Source organism: Callorhinus ursinus, unplaced genomic scaffold, assembly GCF_003265705.2.
Source record: "Callorhinus ursinus isolate GAN/ISIS: 27379988/994484 unplaced genomic scaffold, GSC_fseal_2.0 scaffold13, whole genome shotgun sequence".
NCBI lineage: Eukaryota > Metazoa > Chordata > Mammalia > Carnivora > Otariidae > Callorhinus > Callorhinus ursinus.
This window is the reverse complement of record NW_027397075.1, coordinates 14079104-14104346: the sequence shown is the minus strand read 5'-3', so window position 1 is coordinate 14104346 and position 25243 is coordinate 14079104. Positions and strand designations below refer to the sequence as shown.

At 58.0% G+C, this 25243-nt stretch overlaps 1 protein-coding gene across 14 annotated transcripts in view; it reads right to left on the bottom strand.

Annotated features, from left to right (window-relative positions):
- Positions 1-25243, bottom strand: part of ABCA3 (ATP binding cassette subfamily A member 3) — a 40558-nt gene that overhangs the window by 11422 nt on the left and 3893 nt on the right. For 2 of the 14 annotated variants that reach the window (XR_012380482.1, XM_073899647.1), the window contains exons 1-20: positions 22338-25153; positions 21181-21519; positions 20352-20549; positions 19975-20239; positions 19030-19157; positions 18199-18364; positions 16222-16481; positions 14619-14735; positions 14267-14387; positions 9654-9827; positions 8019-8200; positions 7228-7371; positions 6634-6763; positions 6275-6429; positions 5846-6001; positions 5380-5590; positions 4370-4520; positions 3009-3107; positions 2069-2255; positions 1013-1316 (exon numbers count right to left, since the gene is read on the bottom strand). Coding sequence is in view for 13 of the 14 variants with exons in the window: in XM_073899647.1 (XP_073755748.1) it covers positions 1013-1316; positions 2069-2255; positions 3009-3107; positions 4370-4520; positions 5380-5590; positions 5846-6001; positions 6275-6429; positions 6634-6763; positions 7228-7371; positions 8019-8200; positions 9654-9827; positions 14267-14387; positions 14619-14735; positions 16222-16481; positions 18199-18364; positions 19030-19157; positions 19975-20239; positions 20352-20405 (3004 nt within the window). In the remaining variant the exon portion in view is untranslated. Of the gene's footprint in view, positions 1-1012; positions 1317-2068; positions 2256-3008; positions 3108-4369; positions 4521-5379; positions 5591-5845; positions 6002-6274; positions 6430-6633; positions 6764-7227; positions 7372-8018; positions 8201-9653; positions 9828-14266; positions 14388-14618; positions 14736-16221; positions 16482-18198; positions 18365-19029; positions 19158-19974; positions 20240-20351; positions 20592-21180; positions 21520-22337; positions 25155-25243 lie in introns of those variants that run through there. The other 12 variants (XM_073899650.1, XM_073899652.1, XM_073899648.1 and 9 more) reach the window with 12 other exon arrangements.

The window sequence follows — 25243 nt, the reverse complement described above, 5'->3', positions numbered from 1 at the left end:
CACTGAGGGGACAGGGACATGTCTGTGAGCCCTAACTTCAAGAGTTATGAAGGCTCGGTCCGCCCTGGCCTGCACAGCTGTCATTACTCAAGGAAAAGAATCAGAAGTCCTTAAATACAGCGTAACAAGACCACACAGCGAGGTGGTCAAAACCGTGGGCTCGTACGCTTGACGACAGAATGGACACTTCGGCCATCCAGGAGGACTCAGGCCAGGGGCACCTGAGGCTATGTCCTGAATGCCCCAGAGCCACCGTGTGCTATATGAGAGCCCCAAATTCCTGAGGCCAGGCTGGGTGGCAGCCAGCGAACAAGGCTGGGGGGCATGGAGGTGACAGGAGTGCCCACTGCGGAATCAGTGGGGCTAACCCGGTGACAGTGGTGGGCATGGCTGCCCACATTCCTCCCTAGCAGCAGTGCCCACTGCAGGGCTGGCCTACGCCAGGGGCATTCAGCCTTTTCCTAAATAAGAACCCGATTCCTGCCAAGATTTGCTGGCCACCCAGTGTACCGGGACGTGGGAGGGGAGTGGTGAACCGAGCCAGCCTTCCCACACGACCCCTTTAACCCGAGCGCGAGGCCTCTCAGCCCAGGGCAGTGTCCAGCTGCCACGACCAGGGACGTGGATGGTTCGGGCTTGATGTGATGGAAGAAAGCACTGAGTTCCCTCCGTGCATGTTGTGACCAGCCCGGCAAACAGGCCATGGAGGTTTCTTTAGCATTTCACCTACAACAGCCCCAAAACAGACAACCTTGGTCCACGGCCACCCGGGCAAACCTTAGCCCTAGACGCTGCCCAATGTCTTTCTCTGACTCGGGTGATGGCCTTCTCCCCCAGTGGCAACGTCTGGAGGCGTTTTTGGATGTCATGACGGAGCCAGGGAAGGGGGGTGCTTCTGGACATGCCACGGTGCGTGGGACCGCAAGGAACCAACTGGCCCAGATGCCCACGGCGCCTGGGCTGAGCAGCCAGGCTCGGACGACTTGGCCCGAGCCCCGTGGCCGCCCCTTACCCAGCACCTCCCGCGGCTCCTGGCCCTCAGCCTGCAGCATGTCTTTCAGACGCTCCGCCAGCAGCTGGTCCAGCCGGGAGGCCCCTGGAACGGCGAAGGGCACAACAGTTCGGCCGTACGCGCCCAGGGTCAGCTCCAGCCTGGGGTCGTCGAAGGTCTCTGAGGAGTAGTTGACAGCCAGGAGGGCCAGCGTGACGCATGTCAGCGGGACCAGGACCTGGGCCACCACCATCTTCCACTCACGCAAGCTGTATGTGGCCTTCTTCAGGAACATGGCCCAGAACTGCTGGCAGTGCAGGGCGAGCTGTGGCAGAGGGGATGAGCTGCCATGGCTGCCACAGCTGCCACGCAGGCCAGCGTGGGACCCCCGCCCAGCAGCAGCAGGCCGGTCCAAATGCAAGCCTGGGGCCTTAGGCTGACCCACGCGCCCCAAGGCCCTAGGGCTGCTCGCAAAGCTCCTTTAGTAACATGACGTGGCCTTGGGGGCAGTGCTTTCATCGCCATGGAGGCCAGGTGGGCGCTGGGCGCTGGGGGACCAGCTGCGGTCCCATAGGGGAGCCAAACCTCTGCCCTTCCCCTGATCCTGGTGGGAGGACCCGGCCTGCACTCACATGGGAGCAGAGGGCTGCCCTTTGCTGTCCTCCCAGTGTGGGCGCCGGGGTCAAAGGCCTGCTTGGCCACACGCCAGCTATGCCCCTGGGCCCAGGCCCCCCGTGTTCTGTCTGCCAAATGGGGCCGATGCTGCCCTCTACCTCACTGAGTGAGCACGAGGCCTATGGCTAGCCCTCGGTACACGGAGCACCGTGAGCATGATGTGCAATGTTTGCTCATTCGTGAGCAGCCCAGTGACAAGAGGAAATGACAGTTGTCAATTAAAATGCTCCGGGTTTTAATTGCCATGACCGTGTGACCTGCAATCTACCCTCTTCTCCCTGCCATGACCGTGTGAGCTGCAATCTACCCTCTTCCCAGGGAGCTGAGCCTCCGCAAGCCCTCATCGGCCCCCGTGGATGCCAACACATGGGGTTCAGGGGCCCCCCAGCCCTCTGTGCTCACCCCAGTGTTGAGCTTGGCGGTGGTGCACTCGTCCTCGATCAGGGAGCCCACGCCGTTGGTCGGGTCCATGGCCCCACACAGGTGGCTGTCCACGGCCCAGTCACTTGCCCGCCTCTCGTGCTGGTACTGCAGGGCAGGGAGCTGGATGGCTTGGATGTCCATGCTTGTGTCCACCAGCTTGCCGACCCTGCGCCAAGAAACGAGAGGCTGGTCAGCGCTCGGCTCCTTGCGGACGCCATCCCACTGGGAGGAGGAGCACACCATTGGCTTTGCCTGCTGGCGGTTCATTTCCTCACTCGCTCATCAATAGATGCCCCAGACTCCAGGCACCACAGCCAAGCAGAGTCTGGCAGAGACATCCAGACAACGGCCCTGCCCATGAGGACCTCCCTGGGAGATGGGCCGGGCGTTTGTGGAGAGCGTAGGCAGGGAGGCCAGCAGGCCCCCAGGTGCTGGGCCGCCCCGATGCCAGGGAGTGACCTGAGCCGTGCACTTGCTACTCTGTTGCCTCCCCTAGGACCCGGGATCCTCAAGCACTGACCTTTACCTTGCACTAGCTTTGTACTTCTAGTTCTTGGCACTCTGTCTGCCAAATAAGCACTCAAGACAAGTCCGGTAAATACGTTTGTTGTCCCCGCCCCGCCGCATGCCCGCAGGTCTGGGGGTCTGCCTGTCCAGCCCCCACCTTCATCATGGACAGACACCTGCTCTGGGAAGGGGCCCCCGGGACGCCTGCACACTCCCCATGAGGGAGGGGTGGAAGTTTCCAGAGACCTGAGCTCAGTGGCCCTCTGCGTGGTGAATGCTGTGGGGCTCGTGGGGCCCTGCCCACAGCTGGCTGTCCGGCTGCCCTCAGGGGGTGTGGGGTGAGGGGCTGCCTCACTGTCTTGCGTTAAACAGGCATGTGCACCCAGACTGTTGGAAACATGTGTCTACTGACCGGAGGAAGACCTCCTCCATGGTGGTGACCGAGGCCCCGAAGCTGGCGATCCCCAGCTCCTTCTGCTGCTTCTCCAACTTAGCAAATAGACTTTCGAACCTGGAAACAAGACCCCAAGTGAAGAGCTGCGTCTCAGTGACTTTCGAGGCAGCCTGTTTCTCCGGGCAGTCTGGGGGAGCAAAGGGACCTCCGTCCTTGAAAAGCCACTGCAAAGAAACCCCGAGGTCGGGCTTGGTTTCCCCCTTTTCTGTCCCGACGGGAGCTTCTGCTCTGAGTACTTGGGCCCGTGGGGCGTTCCATAGTATTCGTCCACATGAAATCACAGAACAAACCCAAAGAAACTGGTGAATATTCATCTGACTCTGGGGTAGCGCTTCATAGGAAAAAAATCACAAGGGAAACAGTATGACCCATTACACGTAAAGTATCCTTGTGGGAAACAAATCCCACAAAATTAGTCAATGACCAACTGGAAAAAAAACCGCACCAAAAAATGGCTGATACTAAGATATAAAACACTGATGGACAACCAAGCAAGGGACAGGAACGCACACTATCCAGAGCACGCACAGTGGGCCAGGCTCCACCTCCTGCCGGCAGGAACGGAAAAACACAAAATGCCACTTCACCCACTGGATACACAGATGTTAAGAAAACCTTACTGAAGGCTGGCAGCCATGGGGTAAAATGGAGTCTCTCCCATCCTGCTGATGGGGAAGTCAACACACCTCCTTTCTAGGAGGGAACTTGGTACCATTTACCCTGCTATCAGGACTCTATCCTAAAGGGGGGGCGGGTGTCACTGGAGGTTCAGACAAAGAGTTTTCTAGAAGGTTCACTAGCATATTTTGGGGGGAACGCCATGAGCGTGTGGTCACAGCGCAGATGTTGATGAAGTCACGGCGTGACCAGGTCGGGGAACCGTACGAATTTATTAAAACCACACGTCAATTGGGCTCTTCAAAAGATTAAATGTACTTTCCAGATTTATACCCGCAGTTTCTGAATGTGAATCGAGAGTTTGGTTCTTGCCCCCCCACACCAGGGGTCTGCAAGACTCCAAGCCTGACACCAGGAAGATACACAAATGCAGGATCCCACGGGAACTCGGAGCAGCTGCTATGCAGGCCTGACCCGGGGTTGGGGTCGCAGACACTCTGCCTCCAGGTATGGGAAGGTTTGCCAGCTCTGAGGCCCTGGGAGGCCTGCCTGCCAGATCTAGCAAGCTGGTTCACCCTGTGCCGTCACAGGCCCGCTGGCTGAGCCCAACAGGGACAAGGTAGGTCCTCTAAGCTGGGAGACCCCGAGGACCATGGAGCCCCCTCCTCCGGCGTGTGCCTATGCAGCCCTGGGATACACACCTGTGCGTGCTCTCCTTGGGGAGGATGAAGGACAGCTCTGAGCCAGCTCTGCTCTCCAGCGTGGCACTGGGAACGTGGTGCTGCACCAGCCGGGAGATGGCCTCAGGGTCGCAGTGAGGCTCCTTCACCAGCGTCATGTGGTAGCCTGCACCTGAACAGCAAGGAGCCCCACGTGACGCTGTTTCCCGTGGAGGCTGTCTCTCCTGGCCCTGGGCTCCCAATGAGGGCAGGCTCATGGGGAAGGGGCCAGAGAGCCGCGGGAATGCACCTCGGAGCCCCTGGGCGCCCGCCGTCCTGAGGGCCTGGTCTCCCTGCCCACTGCTGGGCAGAGATGCCAGAGGACTTGGTGGTGGGGGGTGATCTGCTGCACGGTAAGGACACGAGGCCCAAGCAGGACTCCGGACTCCAGACTCCAAGTCTCAGAGGCTGCAGCAGGAACTGTCCCCAAGATCTGTGCTACCTGCTTTCTCCACAAGGGAGCCCTGGGGACAGCAGCCGCCCTCTCCAGCCTCTCTCCAGCCTCCCTCCAGCCTGAGGGGGTAGCTGCGGGAAAGAGGGGTGCACCTCCCAGAGCGTCTGAGGAGGGGAGCTCGGCTTCTGTCTTTGCTTCCCCCGTGGGCAGGACCTGGGTGGACCCGCCACACTAGACTGTGTCGGACCACGAGCTGCCCTCGAGAAAGGAAGCCACGCTCACATGGCAAACCACGCACCACCACCGGTCCTGGACCGTGCCATGGGCTGCCAGCTCGAGAGCCTCTATGCTACCGAGCGTGGCCTCTCCAAGGGCACTGTTGGCCTCTGTGGCCTGGGCTGGTGCTGGCTGCTCTTCTCTTCCCTGGTCACAGCTGGACTCCATCCTAACCAACTCAAGACTGTCTGCTCCTTCGCTCCCTGCTCCTATCACCGCCCCTCTCCTAGCCTCAGGGACCCTCCAGGCCAGGGACGGGGCCGTGGGGAAGGGAGGCAGGCCTGCCCCGCTGCCCGCCCGCCCACCCACCCGCGCCGCTCACCATACTTCTGCTTGAGGAACAGCGAGGACCCGCAGCACTGCAGCTCCCCCTTGGCCATGATGGCCACGCGGTCCCCCAGCAGGTCAGCCTCGTCCATGAAGTGCGTGGTCAGCAGCACGGTGCGGTCACTCTTGTGCTGCTGCAGGAGGTCCCAGATGGCCCTCCTGGAGATGGCGTCCATGCCCGAGGTGGGCTCGTCCAGCATCAGCACCTGCAGGCAGAGCAGTGGCTGCTGGAGGTGGTGGCAGAGCCGCGTGGCGGGCCCGGGCTGGCTGTCGGGAGGCCCCGTGAGGCTCCAGTTTGTGAAGACGTGGCCGTCCCGCCCTGGCCAGGCTGCTCTGCAGGCGTCCAGGGGCCGCAGCCACCCCGTGCCGCGTGGGGCCCGGAGCCCGACGCCTCCGTGCCGCCATCCCGAGCGGCCGTCTGCGTGCACGGGGCCCTGCCCCGGGGCCTCCCGCCCGCCTACCTTGGAGCCCGCTATGAGGGCGATGCCGATGGAGAGCTTGCGCTTCATGCCCCCACTCAGGAACCGGCTCAGGGAGTCCTGCTTGTCCTCCAGACCGAGGACGTGCAGCATCCGCTGGACTTCTTCAGGGCACTTCTGACGGGACAAGCCCTTCAGCTGCAACAGCGGGGGACGGAGAGGTCCGGCAGGGGCTCCTGCTGGGAGGCTGGCCCGTCCAGTCCTCGAGGAGCCTGGCCTCAGTGTCATCCCCTTCTCTCTGTGAGCCGCACCTGGTGCCCTGATGTCCCTCCCCACCTCCCACTGCAGATCTGCAAAGGCTGCTCAGAGTGCATTCTGTTTGCTGGGGGGCTGACGGCTCACGCCCTGGGGCGCAAGCACACAGGCCATGGAACCAGCACGCGACCTGAGTCCACTGAGACGCCGGCTCACCTGTGCATAGAAATACAGGTGTTCTGCAACGGTCAGGTTGTCAAACAGCACATCGTGCTGTGGGCAGAGGCCCAGGCTCTTGCGGATCTGAACCATGTCTTGTGAAATCTCATACCCGTTGATATACGCCCGTCCGCTCGTTGGGGGAAAGAGACCTAGGGCCAAGCAGAGGACCCAGAGGTGTGAGTTCAGCACTGACACCCTCTGCTTGGCGCGAGGGTGGCCCGGGTCCTGTTCACGTGGCTTTGCTTCATTCTAACGAGCACCCAGGCTGTGAGTTTGCGGGCGAGCCTGCTCCCGCCTCAGTGGGTGAGCGGGCCTGTGGCAGGGCTGCCAGAGCACAGGCCACGGTCCCTTACCTGTGAGCATGGAGAGGGTGGTAGTCTTCCCTGCGCCGTTGTGGCCCAGTAGCACCGTGATCTGCCCCTCATACAAGTTCAGGTTCAAATCTCTGACTGCCGCCTTGCCCTTGTTCCCCACTCTGAACACCTGCAGCAAAGGCAGAGGGCGCCCTGAACTGCAGGCCCCACCCCCGACTGCTTCCAGCATGCCCTCTGGAATGCCCACCCAGAGGGTCTTGGGAGCCCATGCTCAGCACCACCAGTCAGTGCAAAGGTGGGAAGTTTCGGGCAGAGGCTGACTGGAGGCCATGATGCTCCCCACCGCTCCCCCCACCCTCACCGGGCAGGTCCCTGATATCTGTCCCCGTGCAGTGAGCACAGCAAGTGTTTGCTGCAAAGCTGATGGTAGGTTAAGTCCAGGTGGTGCTGACTCAAGCCTGGGGAGGAGCCTGGGGAGTGGTTGGGGCCCAGAGAGCTGGTCAGAAGGCAGCCATGGGGGTCCCGGTCTGGGGGACGGTTACTGGCTTGGAGAGAGCCCTGGGGAAGGTGGCAGGTGTCACGCCCTGTGGCTCACAAGGTTCCCACACCCGCCCAGCCCATGGGGTGTGGCACCTTGGTCACATGCTTGATCTTGATCCCGGCCACCAGGTCCTCTGGCTCAGCCTCAAAGTACTCCGTTCTGAGCGCTTTCTCTGGGTCATCATCTTCCTCTTCTTTTCCCAAAACCGTCCGTGGGTGCCCACACCAGTACGAGGGCTAGGATGGACGGGTCTCAAATAACTGACCCGTGTCGGTTCATTTTGTGTGTGATGAACGGCAACATGTTTACCGACACGCTGAATACACACAGCACATAGCCCTCCGCCCAGGGGAACGTGTCTCCTCCCTCCTCTATCCTGGGGAGGCTCGGAGCCCCTTCCTGGCCTGCTGTCTGGGCACTTGGTCCCTGGCAGGCTTACCCAGAGTGCACACAACATAGTCCAGAGAAGTAAAACAAAACTTACAAATGTGTACATGTAAAAACCTAAAAGTATATTTATAAACAGATCCACACGTTTATATTTAAGATAGCTAAATCAGGTTAAAAAAAAAACAAGTTTCAGGCATTTTTCCAGCATGATCCCCTTTCTATAAACACAAGCATGTGTACGTGATATGCATGTGCATAGAAAAACAGTCCAAAGGGCTACACAGCACGGGGTCAGCCTGGTTCATCTCTGGGGGTGGGATCCTGCAGACCCTGGAGTGCAGGGCTCATCTCGGCCAGCGGTCTCAGGGCCTTGGGGACACACGCCTCACTGACCGCACACGGGGCAGGGTTGCGTGCCAGGGACTGGAAGGGCCCGGGGTGTGTGCAGAGGGCACCTCTACCCCCACGCAGGCGGCCAGCATGCGGAACTCACCATGACGAAGAAGTACCAGGGCTGGGGCACGCCGAACTGCCCTGGGAGCACGGCCTCCACGTACCAGGTCACCAGGCCGTAGAGGACAGAGTCCAGCAGCAGCATGCCCAGCACTTGCCCGAAGGAGAAGTCATCATCCACATTGACAGGACTCAGGAGGTCTCGCCACTGGACACCCACACCTGGAAGACAGAGCACGACCTCCATGCTGATCCATGTGTGTCCACGTACATGGTACGTGTATGCACACGCACCATCCGCAGGTGCACACGCGCAAATACACAGACACATGTGTATGATTCAGGGAAGGCCCACATGAATAGTATATGTTTAGTACAAGTCTTTTCAAAAAATAGAAGCACTCGAGACATGTATAAAGCTCGACTGTGGTGCCGACAGGTCTTGCCTTCCGTCTGGTTTGAAACATTGCAGCACAAACGGTACCTGCAGCCTCCACATGGCCAGCTACCTTCTGTCGGCTCCAAGTGGCTGTGCTCTGCTTTTGGTCACTTTCAAGCAACCAGAAGTTTGTTTTAAGTAAAATCGGTGTAGAACTTTGAAAACCAAGAGTTGCCCTACAGTTAGGTTCTTCTTGGTTAATGGCTTTTAAGAAAGTATTTGAACCCCGGAAGGGGCAATGCACTGAAAAAGTCTACATTTACCACACATAGTTAAACACAGAAACACAGACGTTTAAAGGCTGAAGTGCAAGAAGACACTGCCACAGAAGAAAACAACTCTAATGAAAGCTAAGGCCACACGGATGATCCACGGCCTCCCTCCTGCCACAGACCCACGCAAGAAAACCACAACAGCCAGGACCATGAGACACGAGACCACAAGACCACGTAAGCCCGAGACAGAGACACTGGGCAGCACAGGGTCCAGTGCCCGCAGACGCGCAGTTCTGTCCCCAGACGGGACAGGCCAGCACAATGCCGCAGCCACGCAGAAGCTCACGCTCACCCTCCTGCCTCCCCTTGGCGGCGACAGCCCCCTCCGCCCCTCCAAGGTCCTCCCGGGAGGACACCCCCAGCAGGTGGGCTTTAAGGGTAAATGGGGGCCTCTCCAACTTTCAGAGGAGCAGGCTGGACCCCACCCTTGAAACCCGAGCAGGCAGCTCCTGTGCCCAAAGACGTGTTTTATTCAACCCCTGTGATGTTTACAGGAAAATCACAAAAACAGTTCTGGCCTGTGACTTGTTTCTCCCTCATCCCCACTCACTGCGCAGGGAGGCGCCCGTTCCGCCACCTGACCAAGAGCTGGGGGCTGGTCACCACCCGCAGACTCTGAGGCCAGGGCCTCACTATTCTCAGCACCCCAGGTGCAGGCAGAGGCTCAGAGGTCTGCTCTCTCACAGCCCCAGCTGCTCCCGGACAGGAGCTCCAGGTGAGTGGTGGCCGTCGCTGCGCTGGGCATGTTAGCGCTCTGTCCTCTGAGCTTCCGGGTCTGGCCCGCCTCCCCCGGGGCTCCTGCCCAGGCGAGAGCCTCCCCACCACAGAGCACCTGCCGTCCCCTGCCCCACTTGCTGAGCTGTCCTGCTTGGAGCTGGAGCTGCATGCTGGAGGCGGCCCTGAGCACACTCTTTTAGTAACTCAGTCGGCAAGGGCCGCTCGTCAGAAGGAAGAGACTCACCTTTTGCTTCAAATTTTCCTATGAGCTGGGCTCCCATCGCCATGGCAACATTGGACAGGAGACAGGAGAGCAGCTTCTGGCTGAGAGTCATCCAGTTGTATCGGGGAGCAACGAAGAAGTACGGGATGTAGGTGAAGAAGTAGAGGAAGCCCCCTATGGCGGCTGCCATGTTGGCTATGGACGGAGAGAAGACAAATGTGCTGAACGCAGGGGAGAGCACGGGCCGCCCACCCTGCCCGGCATCGGCCATCGCGCGGGGACGTGGGCACCAGGCTTGGGGGACCCCAGGCTTGGCCCACAGCCTCTCCTCTTGTCACGGTGCATGCTCTGCAGGGACCGTGACCCCACCTGGGGCCACACGCCCTCCCCATCCTGGGGACCCCCACATGGATGTCCCCAGCAGACTTCACCCTGACGTTGCACAGTGGACACAGTCCAGCCCAGTCCTGCTTCTCACCTGGTCCATCCCCTGTCATTCACTCATCTGTTCTACAGACAGGCCCTATGCCGGGCACCGGGGAGCCTGCCACAACCACACACACAAGCCCCTCCCCTCCTGGAGCTTGTAACCCACTGGGGACACAGAGGGTAATGGAGCAGAGCGGAGTGTGCTGGGTGGGGACAGCCCCGTGCAGAGCAGCAAGGCACAGATGGGGACCAGGCGTCCCCTGGGCTGGGGCAGCGATGGTAGCCAGTGGGCCAAGGACAGCTGTGACGGGAAGGTGGTGCGTGGGAAAAGTGTGATGGGAGAGTCATGGGTAGAATAGTGTGGCTGCAGTCCACGCTGGCGGCCCTCAGACGCTCTGGTTGTAAGACCCCTCTATGGTCTTAAAAGTGACTGAGGACATCAGAGAACGCGTGCTCATGTGGGTCACGGACGCACGTATACACCTACCAGTTCTTGTGGGATCGCGAATTAGTACTAAGAAAATTTAAAGATTTTTCAGAACGGTAACAAACCCACTATAACTGAACATAAGTATTTTCATGAAAGTCAGCTGTATTTCCCACAATTGAGCGAGGAAAGTGGCATTGTGTTCCATATCTGCAAGCCTCTGTAGTGTCCAACTTAAGGGATTACGGCTGTTCTGCGGTCACCCTGTCGTACTACACTTTTGGGGACGAAGCCCCCGAAGAGAACCAGCTTCACACAGGCTGGCAGCTGGACAAGGGAGGGTATGTGGACAGCCTTCTCAGATACTCACAGCTCTTCTTCCTAGATACAGAGTCACTCAAGTACCACTCCATAGCCACTCGTCTCAAAGGTCGGGTGCTACATGGACCCAGACTGACTGATGAGCCTCTCATGCTCGGTTATGTGAGAATCTGCTGGTCTGCCTTGCACTTTGGAGGGGTTATTCCTCGGGCATGATTTCGTAATGTGATGTGTTGGTTGTGCAGAACATACTGTTTGTTGAGCTATGCAGATCTTCAAAGTGTGGACATGTTTTGTTTTATTGTACAACATACAGAAAAATCACATTGGCTGATTAATGATCGCCAGTCTCCTAAGAGGCTAAGTGCCGGGACACTGTCAAGCTCTGGGTGTCAGATTCAAGTTCATAAAATCCTATTTTTCGCTTGAAAGCTGTCAGATGCTGTCAGTTGTTCTTAAAAGACACCCCAAATTTGAGAAAAATGCCTGCCAAACACCCAGGTGACCTGAGTAATTATAGTCTGGGGGTGGTTCTTTTGAGCAAAAATGTTGTTCCAGGAAGGAAGGAAGGAAGGCAGGAAGGAAGGAAGGAAGGAAGGGGCTCGTTTAGTTGACAACTCAGGCCACTGCCCACAAGCTTTTCCTCAAGACAGTCAACACCCTTGAGTATGCAACAAGCACTTTATGCGAACATCCCATTTCATCCCATGGAATGTTTAAAAAGTATACTTAAGAGTCAAGGTTTAATAAAATTAATAAATTTTGCTCCTCATCAAGGAGACTTCTGAGTGAAATCAACACTTTTTGTTTGTCGTTTGCTTACTGGAGCATGTGCGGGGATGGCGCCCAGTACAGCTTGGGGCCTGTCCTGACTGGCACTCAGAGCCCACGGTTTTACCTTCCTTTGCTTCTTTGCCTGTCAGCGCACACATCAACATGGTAGGAAAAGGCAAACGACATCTGGGTATTCTCATAAAAATAGTTCTGACTTTGTGAATCCCCCTAAGAACCTCGCAGGTCCCCAGGAGTCTGTGGACTGCACTTTGAAAACCTCTGACCTGGCAGAGGCAAGAGTGTTTGAAGGCGGTGTGGCCAGCCTAGAGCAAAGGGGCTGCGCAGGGCCTTGCAGCCTTGGCAAAACCTTTGGCTTTCCCTCTGAGTGAGGCTGACGGTCACAGGAAGGATTGAGTGGAAGAGTGCCAGGCTCTGGAGGCTCACACTACTGGCCGTGTCCAGAGCTGAAGGGTGGCCAGGGCAGAAGCAGGAAGACAGCTCAAGGCCACCTCCGTGAACCCGGCTGATGGGTGGGGCAGTGGAGGCAGCGGGGACAGGGACATGAGCTGCCATTCTGCTCGGATGTGGTGCAGAACTTGAGAGAGAGAAGGATGTCAGGGATGATTCCCAAGGTGTTTTGGTGAGTGGCAGGAAGGACAGGGTGCTCCCAGCAGAGACAGGGAACGGGCTTCTGAGGACAAGGTCAGGAGGTGGTGATGGACATGCTCAGGTGGAGATGCATGCTGAGCATCTCAGGGAAGTTGTGTGTGAGTCTGAATGTCAGGAGAGAAGCCTCAGCTGGAGCTCAAAATCTGGGGATGAGCCACATGTCCAGGGAGTCCTCCGAGGGGAGGCGTGTGATAGGAAACACGGGACTTCAGGATCAGGGAGTCATGGACGTAGGAGCACGTGAAGAAGTACTTCCTTCTAAAAAAAAGGGGGGGATGTTTTCCCATAAAAATGGATGAGGAAACAAGAGTAAGTGGATGTGTACAAGAATCAGCTGAATACTTGACAAAAGAGAAATAGGGTAGGAGAAATGAAGTCTTAGTAGATTCTAGAACATTGTAGAACATACACAAAGAGACAACCAGGGAACTGGAAGACAACCGTGAGGAGGTCACACGGACTCAGCACTAAGATTTCCGTAAGTATGAAAAAGAAGCTGAGAGACACGAGGAACACCACCTTACGCCCACCAGGATGGCTACTACCCAAACACTGACCCAAACCAGAACGTGAGGAACGTGGGTGAGGATGTGGAGCCCCGAGCACTCTGGGCAGGAATGGAAAGTGGTGGCGTCGCTGTGGGAAACAGCCTGGCAGCTCCTCAAATGATAGGCACAGAACCAGAGCATGGCCCAGCAATTCCACTTCTGGGTACAAGGATGTGCTTGCACGCTCAAGTTCACAGCAGCACGACTCACAGGCGCTGAAATGTGGAAGCAGCCCATGTGTGCATGGACAGGTGGGTGGACGAGCAGAATATGCCCCATCCGCACAGCAGAATATCACGCAGGCTTAGAACACCCGCTAGGATTGGGATGAACCCCGAGGGCAGTGGGCTCAGCGAGATAAGCTAGCCACAAAGGGATGTACACTGTGTGATTCCACTCATGTGGGCTACTTAGCGTGGCCACAGCCCCAGAGACAGACAGTGGACAGTGGGTACGAGGGCCGGGGAGGGATGGCCAGTTGGTGCATAGGGGGGCAGAGCTTCAGTGTGGGAAGACGGAAGAGTTCTGGAGTGGGGGTGGGGACGGTCACACCACCGTGTGCATGGGCTTGCTGACACTTGACTGTGCTCAGGAATGGCGACGATGGCCAAGTGTCAGGTGTACTCTGCCGCAATGGAAAAAGAAGACACAGGACAAAGCGAGAAGCCCCAGCAGAGGTCTAGCAGAAGACAATGCCAGAGATTGTGGAACGCAAACCTGGTGAACGTGAGAGCAAAATCATGTAGGACTGAAAGAAGACATGAGTCCTCAGACCACATTGCTGCTAAAAAGAAAAACCACACCTCTGATGGGGGCTGCACGCACCTGTGGCTAGAGTGTCCAAGCCCCGCGGGGACACGCCTGCTCAGGGGGACACGCCTGCTCAGGGGGACACGCCCACTGTAGGGACACACCCACTGCGGGGGACAAGCCCCGCCCCACGAGACACACCCATCGACGGGGACAAGCCAGCCCACTCTGAGGGACACGCCCACCACGGGGGACACACCCGCCCGCGGGACACGCCCACCCGCAGAAACACGCCCACTCGCAGAGACACGCCCACTTGCAGGGACACTCCCGCCTGCAGGGACACATCCACCAGCAGAGACACGCCCGCCCACGGGGACACGCCCACTCGCAGAGACACACCCGCCCACGGGGACATGCCCACGGGACCCCCCCCCACCCGCAGGGACACACCCACCCTCGGGCAGCCTTCCCTGAGGCCGGGATACTATGCAGGTGGGAGAGCGACACTAGGACGGCTCTGCACACACAGGGGAAGGGAACTCTGGGAGAGGAACGACTCAGGCGTGCGCCACCCCGAGGACCGAGTCCAAAGGCCGGTGCAGAACACAGCCCCCTCCAGCCTGTGGGCTACTTGGACACCCAGAAGGGACCTGCCAGGTTTCCTGAGCCGGGGTGGCTGGGGCACCCATGGTCCTGGGGGCGGGCCGGCTCACCTTTGCTGAAGAAGGTGCTGACCATGAAGCTGAAAGAGACGGATGCGGTGGCAAAGCACAGCAGGAAGACCAGCACCAGTGAGGGGTCGCTGTGAGTGAGCACAGCCACATCCTTCTTCACCTGCGCGAGCATCCCGGTGGTCACACGGGTGGGGCAGGCCACGGCGGGGGAGGTGGGGACAAAACCAGGAAGACCTTAAAGGTTCCCCCCTCAAGCGAAGCTGGTGAGGGTTGGGGAGGGGCCAACTCGCCCCGAAGCCCTGGGCCGTGGCTGGGGTTGCCCCGGGGTGCTGCGGTGCCTCTGGCTCTCCGGTCCCTTCTGCCTGCACGCTCTCCACAAGGCCACACTCACCTTGACACAGAACAGCAGGGTCACGCAGGAGACTGCCACGAGGAGGAAGAAGAAGAAGAGGAGGAACCAGGCGCTCCAGTGCAGCCAGCTGCTGAGCCCCATCATGCGCATGTACTCCTGGGAAGAAAGCCCCACACATGCGCTCTGACACACCTGCTGCCTTGGCCCAGAGCCTGTACAGCTGTGCGGATGCACAGTGTCGCCCACGGGCCAAGAGGGGACAGCAGCGGGACGCCGGGGACACACGCTCAGCATGCGCCAGGCAAAAGACGTGGTTCACCTGTGCCGTCCTCCCCTGCCCTCCTCCTCCATCTCCCTGGTCTTAGGTGCTGCCCCCCTGGGATGCCCTCCCTGCTTCTGGCGGGATCAGCTCACCTTGCCCCTCACCCAGCATGCCCCCGCCCTCCACTTAGATTCAACAATCATTCAACATTCTGCCATGTTGGTTTTATCCATGAATCTGTGGGCATAAACATTTGCTTCTGAGCCATTTCACATCTGCTGTTAACCCCTTCCACGTCACACCACTGCACGGCCGTCCTGTCTGGTGCCCACGCAGACAGCACCCCATCCCCTCTCCTGGCCCCCAGCGTCCACGTCACACCATTGTACTGCTATCTCGTGCCCATGCAGACAGCACCCCATCCCCTCTCCCGGCCCCCAGCGTCCATGTCACACCATTGCACCGCCGTCCCGTCCTGCACCCACGCAGACAGCACCCCGTCCCCTCTCCCGGCCCCCCAGTGTCCACGTCACACCCTTGCACTGCCGTCCCATCCCGCACCCACGCAGACAGCACCCCGTCCCCTCTCCCGGCCCCCAGCATCCACATCACACCATTGCACCGCTGTCCCGTCCCGCACCCACGCAGACAGCACCCCGGCCCCTCTCCCGGCCTCCTGCTTACAAGCCCTCCTGATCACAGATGTGGCACCTTTGAGAATATGCTAAGTGTCACAGCTGCTGCCGAAGGAAGAACTTCAAATAAAGTCTGGGTAATTTCAACAGCGTCACTGGCATGAGTTTATGGGTGATGCAATCGCGCAGCTGTACCTGATTAAGGCAAGGACACCTTCCATACTCCTTACCCCCGTCCCACTGCACCTGGTGGTGCAGACCTACAGCTGTGCCTGACCCATGCAGAGTGAACGGGCCTTCTGCACGGCCACGAACCGAAACGTTTGGCCTCTCTGGGGTGGCTCTGTTCAGCAGGAATTGGATGTGAGTAGGTATATAATATAGAGTTTTCTAGTGGCCACAGCAAAAAAGTTAACAGGAACCTGTGAAATTAGTTTACCGCTGTGTTCTGCTTGACCTAGCACATCCAAACCATGGTCTTTTCAACATGTCAGGGCTCAGTGCACTGCACACAACATGTGGTGCTTTATCAGGGTTTTAAGACCTGGATGCACCGGGCTTGATTTCACAGAAGCCCTGGGATCCCCGGCGCCACGGTGGGCGTTCCACCCCACATCTGGCTGCTCGTGTGGCTCAGCGCCCCGCCCGCGGCCCCCCCCCCCCCCCCCCCCCCCCCCCCCCCCGGCAGCATGGCGCCTGCACCCAACCCGCTGAGACAGTCGGAAGCCACACAGAGCATGGCTACCTTCAGCTTCCTCTCCTTCTCCTGCACGACGGCCCGGATGATGGTGAGCGAGGTGTAGGTGAAGCTCAGCATGAGCAGCAGGGGGAGCTGGTACTGGATGGCGACCAGGAAGGGGTCCGAAATAAAAGGGGGGTAAGGGAACCTCTTCGCGATCACGGTGAGCTTCTCAAACAGCTGACGTGTGGAGGCGTTGGCGTGGTACTGCATGATGGCCCTGTCCACTGCGTGCTGCACAGCCAGGAAGCCTTCCCGGATGTACCCTGGGCGCGGAGCAGTGGGAAAAGCCACGTCACGGGTGCTGCTCGTTCACTCAGCCACATGCCCTGAGCCGTACTGGGGTCTCCCTGGTGGACAGGGCCAAGGAGCGATGCCACCTAATGCCCCTAGGGGGCCCCATCCTCATCTCCGACACACGACCCCTTCCCGCAGCCCCAAGGCCAGCCAGGTGGCACCGGTCTGACCCTCTCTTCCGCCCCCCCTTGTCTACTTTGGAGGACCCCGCTGACTACGTCGGGCCCCCCAGGATAATCAACAGTAATCCTGCTATCTTGAGGCCCGCTGAGTAGCAGCCTTACTTCCATCCACCCGAGCTAGCACCTGCAAGACAGGCAGGCATCACAGTCCAAAGGCCACTGCTCAGACCTTCGAGTGCTTTCTGCTCTCTCTGCTGGCCCTCTCTGACCGCCCGCCACATGCTCTGTCATAAAAGTCTGCTGGCGAGGCGGGAGGAGGAGTGACAGACCCAGAGCGAGGGATTCCAGTGCAGAGCCTGGCCTGCGTGTTAGCCACTGCGGTGTGGCTGCTCCCGGCCCTGAGGGGTCAACCTGTCGTCAACCGTTCCCCCTGCCGAAAGGTCTGTGACCAGAAACAAAGCCACGGTGAACACCTTCAGCATGTGGATCTTCTCCTTCCTTCTGATTCTTCCAGGGGCTGAACTCCCTTTGGGGACCCCGTGGGTCTGAGGTGTGGACACGGGGCTGGGGGAGCATGCCGAGCTTGTGCTGTGTGCCTGGCCTGCGTCCCTGCCGTGGCTTGGAGGCCTTCGTGTGCTTGCACCTGGCGTGGACTATTGAGTCCTCAACATAAAAAGACGTGGACCCTTGTCATTGGCTGGAATGCTTTCCCTAGGCTCCTGCTTGCTTTTCCTTCTCAGGCAAATTTTGAATTTATACCTAGTGAAATATGCTTCCAAACTTAGGAAACTGTACCCAAAAACAGGAGGACAGTCTCTCCGGTTGCTGGCCTCAGGCACCAGCCATGGTCTCTAAACACGGGCTGCTGCCTCCCTTCCTTCTGCCCGCCTGCCTGGCCGCCTGGCGCTTCGTGTTGGTACATTACTGGTTCTTTCCACCAAAACCTGGACACGCTCTGTCTCCTGCAGATGGTGGAACCCTCTGTTCTCCGCAACACCCTGCCACTGCCCAGGACCCATGGAGTGGGCTACTACTCCTTGCTCACCCCCAGCTCCGTTCCAGGAGGGCAGCCGTGCTTCGGGGGAGACGCACATGCTGCGTGCCTGCCCAGGCCACACGGGACAGACCAACACACACACTGAGGGGGCACAACCAGCCAAGAGCCGGCTTCAGCAAGCACCCCACTCGTACAGTCAGACCCCGGACAATTGCTCCAGGACCACAGAGCTCCCGAAGCCCACACAACCGTGCACAGCAAAGGCCACGGAGGGAAAGGAAGCGTGAGGCCAAGCCCACAGACGTGATGCCAATAGCAGCCCCTTTAAGACTGAGACACAGAAGTTTCCTTCAGGAGCACGCGTCCTCGGAGAAGTGGGGACAGCGCCTCCAAGGATGTGGGAGTGTCTTAACCCATCAGAGCCAGCTTTCCTGGACGCTTCCTTCCCTCTATGCGGCAGAAGACTGAACAGTCCTAAAGGAGTATTTCTGCTGAGGGACATGAGGTGGGGCCCCTGTGACCGTCCCGTCAGCAGCCCTGGGAGGGATGGCGGCTGCGGCTTCTCACCAGGTTCTCCGCCGTCGGGGGACGCGGGCTCCCTTGGTCCTGGGTTTGGGAAAAGTGGGAAGAGCGAAGTGGTGTGCCATCCCTCCGTCTCTTTCAGGAAAAAGGAGCCTGTTTGGGTCCACATGTAGTTTCTTCGTGTGTAGCTGAACCGTAAGTGGTATTTCACCTACGGAACAAAGAAAAAAGCACCCACTCTGAGGGATCCAGACAGAGAAGCAAACATTGTGTCCAATGAGAGAGTTTAGGGGTTCGTTACTGTGAACTCTGCACCCCCGCAACCCCCCCAACACCCACGGGGTCCTGACGCGTCATGGTGAGTAGCCCTGCCCTGGGTGGGGAAGGGAGCCCTGAGGTGCGCCCCCAGGGTGTTCTTGCCAGCCCCGTCTTGCCAGCCTCCTCTGGGAACTCTGCACCCAAGGTGCCCTGATCATCAGTGGAGGGCCCCCAAAATAATGCTAGAGGAACTGGATCGTTTCCCAGTCTTGATGCCACCAGACAGGAAGACTTCCTTGTGTTTTAAATAACTGAAATTCTAGTGCTGGTGTCCGGAAGTCCCACGTGTCCGCTCCTTTCCCCACTGCCCACTTGACAGCGCACAGGGGACATGTGGGAGGACTAAGGGGTCTGCAGCGGGCCGCTGGCTGCCTTCTTCAGGCTTTCCCAGTGGCGCTGGCCCGACGGGCTAGAGTGGGACCAGGGCACCCTCGGCGGGGACCCAGCCGGGGTCGCCGGCCCTGCGGTGAAGCCAGGCATGGCCCAGGGGGTGGGCAGAGGGCCTTCACAGGCTGGGCTGGTTGAGGAGGGGGAGGGGCTGTGGGGTGGGGTCCTCACCGCCAGCGGCAGGGGCTCCCCGCTGTGGTTGAAGGTGTGCTCGAACACCAGGGCGGCCAGCACATTTGAGGAGCGGTTGTCGTACCTGATGTAGTCCTCAAAGTCCTTCTCCGAGGGAAAGCCGCGAGCTGTGGGAAAGCCACGAGTTGCCCGAGCGCCTGTTCTACTGGGAAATCAGGCTGCTTCAGGTCATTTTCAGGAAAAGACTGCAAATGTCCAGGTTCCTCTAGGCTTTGTACCCCTGTCCTCAGAGTCCAGGAGGCTTTCGTGGGGGGGGCAGAGAGACTGGCTGCCATGGGGACCAGCAGCACCCTGCCATCAGGGCGGCGGGGTTTCTGGGGAGAGCTGGAGGCGGCCTCCCTGCACGGGGTGGCCTCTGTCTCAGGCCATGTGGGGTGTCGTGATGGGAGTGGACACTAATGCCGTGTGTCACATGGTTTCTCTGTCACCAGACCCCACACCACGTAAAGGGCTTCCTGTCATCGCTCCGTGAGGGCCAAGAACCTCCCCCGGAGCATTTGCCACGTGGCGTCCACCAGGCCATGGGTGGTGTACGCCAAAGAGGAGGCAGGAAAAGCGGTAACACTTTTTATCCTGGAAGCAAAGAGTGAGGCAAGGGGACAGGTGCGTGTACTGGGCGTGTCCCCAACGGGCTTCCCGATGCCTTTTTTGAGAACCATCCCCCCAAAACCACATCCCAGGAAAGGTGCTGGCAGGGCGCACTCACGGCACACCTTGCCCATGGAATTCCAGAGCTGTCCCCACCATGAACCGTCGGGAGCGATTCCAGAGCCCGTGCTGCTCCAGGGGTCACCCATGTGGTCCCCATTTTCTAACAAGTGACCCGTCAACAAGGGCAGATGCTGAGTCTGGCCGCTGGCCGGGGTGGCTCACCTGGACTCATCCCCCATAGCTGGACGGGAGGGGACCCAGAGGACACCTCACCTCTCATGTTGATGACCAGCGTCCTCCGCGCCATCTCTGTGATGGTCTTCACGGCGTTGCTCTGGGACGGGATGTAGGCGAGCTCCCAGGCATCGCCCGGAGGTGGGAAGCTGAAGAACAGGGGCAGCTCTCGGATGGACTGGCCAGGGTAGATGGTGGCATTGGGCACGTTTTCTGACTGGATCTTCAAGCGGAGCCAGATCAGGATCCCAGAGAACAGCAAGGGCAGGAAGAGCTCCAGGACGGTCACCAGGACTTTGCGCTTCTACAAGAGAAAGGGAAGGCACCGGCTGGGGGAGCGCGAGGCCAGCAGGGGTCACGGGGCCCTCCCTCGGGACTCCCCTCCTGGGGCCCGGTGCATGGGGGCACGCACCTACCTGCACAGTGTAGTTCTTCCAGAGCAGGAGCACCAGCTGCCTGAGCACGGCCATCTTCAGGCCGACGGAAGGCCGGGTATGCAGCAGCCGTGGTGCACCTGGGGGCCCCGGGGCGGGAGACCCCCCTCAGACACAAGCCCTCCTCCTGCGTCCCCACGTCCTGTCTGCCACCAGAGAAAGACACCAGCTCTGCTCCGTCTGCTCACGGAGAAAGCACGCTGCTAGGCAGTGGCCGGTCTCCTGCAGAGACACACCTTCAGTGATGGGCTCTATGGCCACGTGCTGCTGGAGGGGCTCTCATCCTGCAGTAGACGCCATGCAGGTGTCCCCTGTGGTTCAGATGAATGTGCTACCTCTCTGCGCATCCCCCCTGCACCCCTCTCCTGCCAACTGGCCACCCTGGCCACGGCCACGGTCACAGAACCAGTGAAAGCACACTTGGCTGGCCCAGAGCTGTGGGGCGGGGAGGAAAGGCCCAGGAGGGGGCCCTTGCCAGCCTGGCTGACTGGGGGACAGGACGTGGTAGGCAGACCCGTGGGTGGAACGATGGCCCTCAGGACCAGTTTTTCCTGCTTTAACCATGAGCATTGGTATGTGGCCTCCACGTGACAGTGGTCATTCTCCTCCAGAGAAAATATGCCCCATGTCACGTAGGAGTAACCTGGCACATATGGCCGTGCAGGGCTGTAGAGAGGCTGTCCTACGGGAGACCCAGCAGAAACGAGAGCGGGGATTTCTAAAGGCCTCCCTCCACCTGGGGAAATGCATTTCCCCAGACTTCTAGTGTGAGTGGCAGAGACACGGAGCCCAGCGCACATGAGACACTCACCTGCTGCAGAAGGAGGTGGTCTGAAGGAGCTCAGGAAGACCCCACGACGCCCAGGACACGGCACCACTGTGTTCCGGAAGCTGCGGGCGTGAAGGCCTGGGGGTGGATGGGGCTGCGCCCACCCAGGGTGGGCACGCGGGCGGCAGAGGTGGAGGCCCCCCCACCCCCCAGAGCACCTGGTTCCTGTCCACACGGCGGTGAGGGCGCAGGGGGAGTGGAGATAGGCCCCTGGTGCTCACGGTCCTGAAAGTGGGGAGAAGCCTGTGTGACGTACGCGGGAAGTTCTGAGCTCAGTGAACTGACTCCCTGCGCGGGCGGGTGGATGCAGCCCCACACAACCTGCCAGGCGGGTTGAGAGAGCACAAGCCCTCAGACAAATGTCCCTTAGTGAATGCCCAGAGGACCCGCCTTGAGAGCTCCTTGGTGTTTTCTCAGAAAGGCCAACTTTACATTTGGCCCCAATCAGTTGAAAGTCATTTCCACTGAAACTCTTCTTAAAATTAAACTCTTGCTTTTTTTGGAAATGATGTGGCTGTCCATATCTGTCGGAGGATAGTTACTCAAAATTCACGCATTTAAGGGTCCTCAGTGAATACTTGTAGAGAACACAACTACAAGAAGTTATTTACAAATCAACCTAAAATATGCTTTTAATTAACCATGTGGTTAAAATGTGAAGAGATTAAAGCTAAAGTAGCATGAAGTGCTATTAAATGTCAACAAATGATCCAAATTCTTTCAAAATTAACAAGGTGGAAAAAGTGTCATAAAATCAGCTGTGGACAGTTAATAAAAGAATATAAATAATAAAAGAATAAAAAATAATGAGGCCCACGAGGCCCTGTGGTTTATCAAAGGTTTCTAGAAGTGCTTTAGGTCAGATGGGGGATGGCAGTGCCTCTAGCAGGGCCTGCCATCCCCACGATGAGACCTGGCCTGACCAGGGTGAACCTTCTTCCTCTCCCCAGAGGGGAATATAAAAAGGTCACAGTTCAAAGAAGTCTTCTGGTCAGACTTCTGGAGAAGTCTGGCCAGGAAAGGACACATCCCCGTGCTTATTCCTGTCTCTCCGGCTCGAGGAGATGGGGGGACAGAAAGACAGACTGACCACGTTCCCACAGTCCCTACGAGGCTGAGAGCAGCACCCGTGCACTGACCTGGGTCCTGGGAGAGGCTCCTGGCCGTGGTCTCCCTCTGGGGTTACAGCAGGACTGGATGGGAGGAGGCAGCTCTGTGACCAGGGCTCTGGGGTGGGGCCTGCGGGCCTCTTGAGTGCAGCGTGGTGACGGACGCCTCACGGGACATCAGGAGGGGCCCAGGACTTGCTGGCATGACTCTACCAGGACCTCTGGGCAAAAGGAGGGCGCTAGAGCATAATTTGGAAAATAACCAAAAAGCACCTCTCACCAAGTTAGAAAGAGACCAAAACAGATCGCAAGCGTGTTACTTAAAACAGAGCAGATCCAATAACAAAGAAATATGGATGCAGGGAAACAGATACTGCAAGGGTGAGTCTTTGTTCCCTCCTGATGCGTGGAAATAGAAGGAGCTTTCACATTAGACACGCTCACCTAGGCCTTGCTTCTGCGATCACCACCTCTTACCGACGAAGAAAGGAGGAGGAAGGACCCAGTCCTGTTCACACAGCAAGAAAGCTGTGAGCCAGGTCTATGAAAAGTAGTAAAATCTTTATAAAATTGTATGCATTGCTCCCACAATGCACCCTTGGAAAACAAACAGAGAAACTATCCCCTGAGCCCTGCTACCTTCGTGGGTATTTATTGGCCTCCCTCCAGCACCCGGCCGGCTGCCTTGTGCATGCCAGGCCGCATCCCAAGTCCTACCGAACGCCTTACTTGTATCTGTTCTGTTTGAGCAGAAAGGAATTTAAAGGAGATTCCCAGAATTACAAAATCTGGACAACTTTCTGGTTATGAAAGCAAATGTACATGAGGAAAGGAAGTTAAATGTTCCTCAAAACACTCGACACTGAGGCACAGAGTCCCCAGAAGAGGTTATGCAGAGCCAGCCCCACGCCTTCTACTCTAAGGTAAACATTCAGGTGGGGGCCACTTGCAAAGCCGCCTCCGCCCCACAAGAGTGGCTGAGAACTTCCCCTCCAGGGCTCACTTCGCTCCTCTAGGGACAGAGCCAGGAAGGGAAAGGAGAGCTTTTTTTTTTCCCCCCCCTACTAAAAGGCTTGTTTGCTCACTGTTAAAATATTAAACGTTACACAAAGTGTTGAGTGTTTCGGTGTTTGCTTTTTAGGTGAGCGACTGAACTGGTCCAGAGTGAGTGCATCCTGTGGCCTGTGGCCTGCTGGTTTTGGGGAGCTCTTGTGATGACACACAGGATTCCTCTCCCGAGGGCTTTTCCAGTAACTTTCATGAGTACGAGAGTTATGGGTTGTGCCAGTTATAAGCCCTCATGGCCACTCGGGTGCATGTTCAGAGCCCAGACACCTCAGCTTCCTCATCTGTGGATTTCTTCATTACAGGCTTGAATCTGTCATCCACTGTCCATGTGCCCGTGCAAAATAGGTTATTTCAGCATACATGGAACACAGCAGTGTTAATGCTTCTAGAGAGGTCACTCCTGAGGAAGACTGAAGGCCAGCAAGCGGAAGTGGACAGGGCCCCGGGGCAGGGCACTCACCCTGTTATGTCACGAGTTCCCATCACATCCCGAGCTCAGTGCATCTCCTTCCAGGGAAGCCTGAGTCTGCTCAGGCCTGGAGGACGGCATGGTGAGAAGAAGAGGTCTCCACGAAACTGGGCCTCCACACGTCACGCAGAGGGCAGACAAGCACAGCTTTATCCTCTTTCCACGGGTGTGGAATAGAGACAGGGCCTTACTGGTGGCACTGGCTAGGACCGAGGCTGGTGAGGACCCAGCTCAGCTAGGAAAGCATTTCCTTATCGACACGGGGAGTCCACTACAGTGAGTGGTAGTAAAGGTCTATGTGTGTCCACTCCAAATAGGTACTTAATGCTTGTGGGTAGAATCTGCGGTCTTCTATGACACACAAGACAAAAAAGCATTGATTCCTCCCACAAACATCTGCCCAGTGTTTGCTGTGCAAGGGGTGCTGAGGGTGTGGAAGTGGAAATCATAACATTCCCACCCCAAGATGCTCACAGGCCACGAACGCGTCTGTGTACTGTAACTGCTGGAGCTGGAGCCAAAGGAGGCATCATGAGATTCTGGAGGGGACTGAAATCAAGTGTGTGTGTGTGTGTGTGTGTGTGTGTGTGTGTGTGTGTGTGTGCGCGCCTGACACGGGGGAGGCTCTGGGAAGGCTCCCGGGAGTGGGGGACACCGGAGACTGGTGTCGAGTATCCTGGTAGCTGGGGGGTGGGGTGGAGGGGAAGAGCGTGTGTGGGGAGCAGCCTGTGGTTCCGAGAACCTGGGCGGGGAGCAGCGGGAATGAGCCAGAAAGGGAAGCCGACCAAGGCCTCGGATGCTGTGCCAAGACAGTGTGCCGGGCAGGGGGTATCCACATGGGCAGTAATGCTGATCTCCAGGTGTTTTGTCTGATTGTTTACCCAGCACATGATCTCATCTTTTGGGGTATGTGTGTTTTTTTTGAGGGGGGTGCACAGTAAACATGTGAAAAGGTCTATTTTAGTGGATTCTGCAGATGCGAAGTCTAAATAGCAGTCAACACTGTAAAGCATAGGAGGAAAGCAGCAGGTGCATTTAGAGGGTGGTCCCCGCCAGCCAAGCCTACCACCAGCCTCCAGGCAGGGTGTGAGACACCATCTGCTGGACAAAAGGAATGGTGAGAAACTGCACTCACAAGTATTTTTCTTTAAAAATGAGGAGGAAATTGGGGCACCTGGGTGGCTCAGTCGGTTAAACGTCTGCCTTCAGCTCAGGTCATGATCCCAGGGTCCTGGGATCGAGCCCCGCATCAGGCTCCCTGCTCGGTGGGAAGCCTGCTTCTCCCTCTCCCACTCCCCCTGCTTGTGTTCCTTCTCTCGCTGTCTCTCTGTCAAATAAATAAATAAAATCTTAAAAAAAAATAAAATGAAAGTGAGGGGGAAATTGGCTTTACTGATAA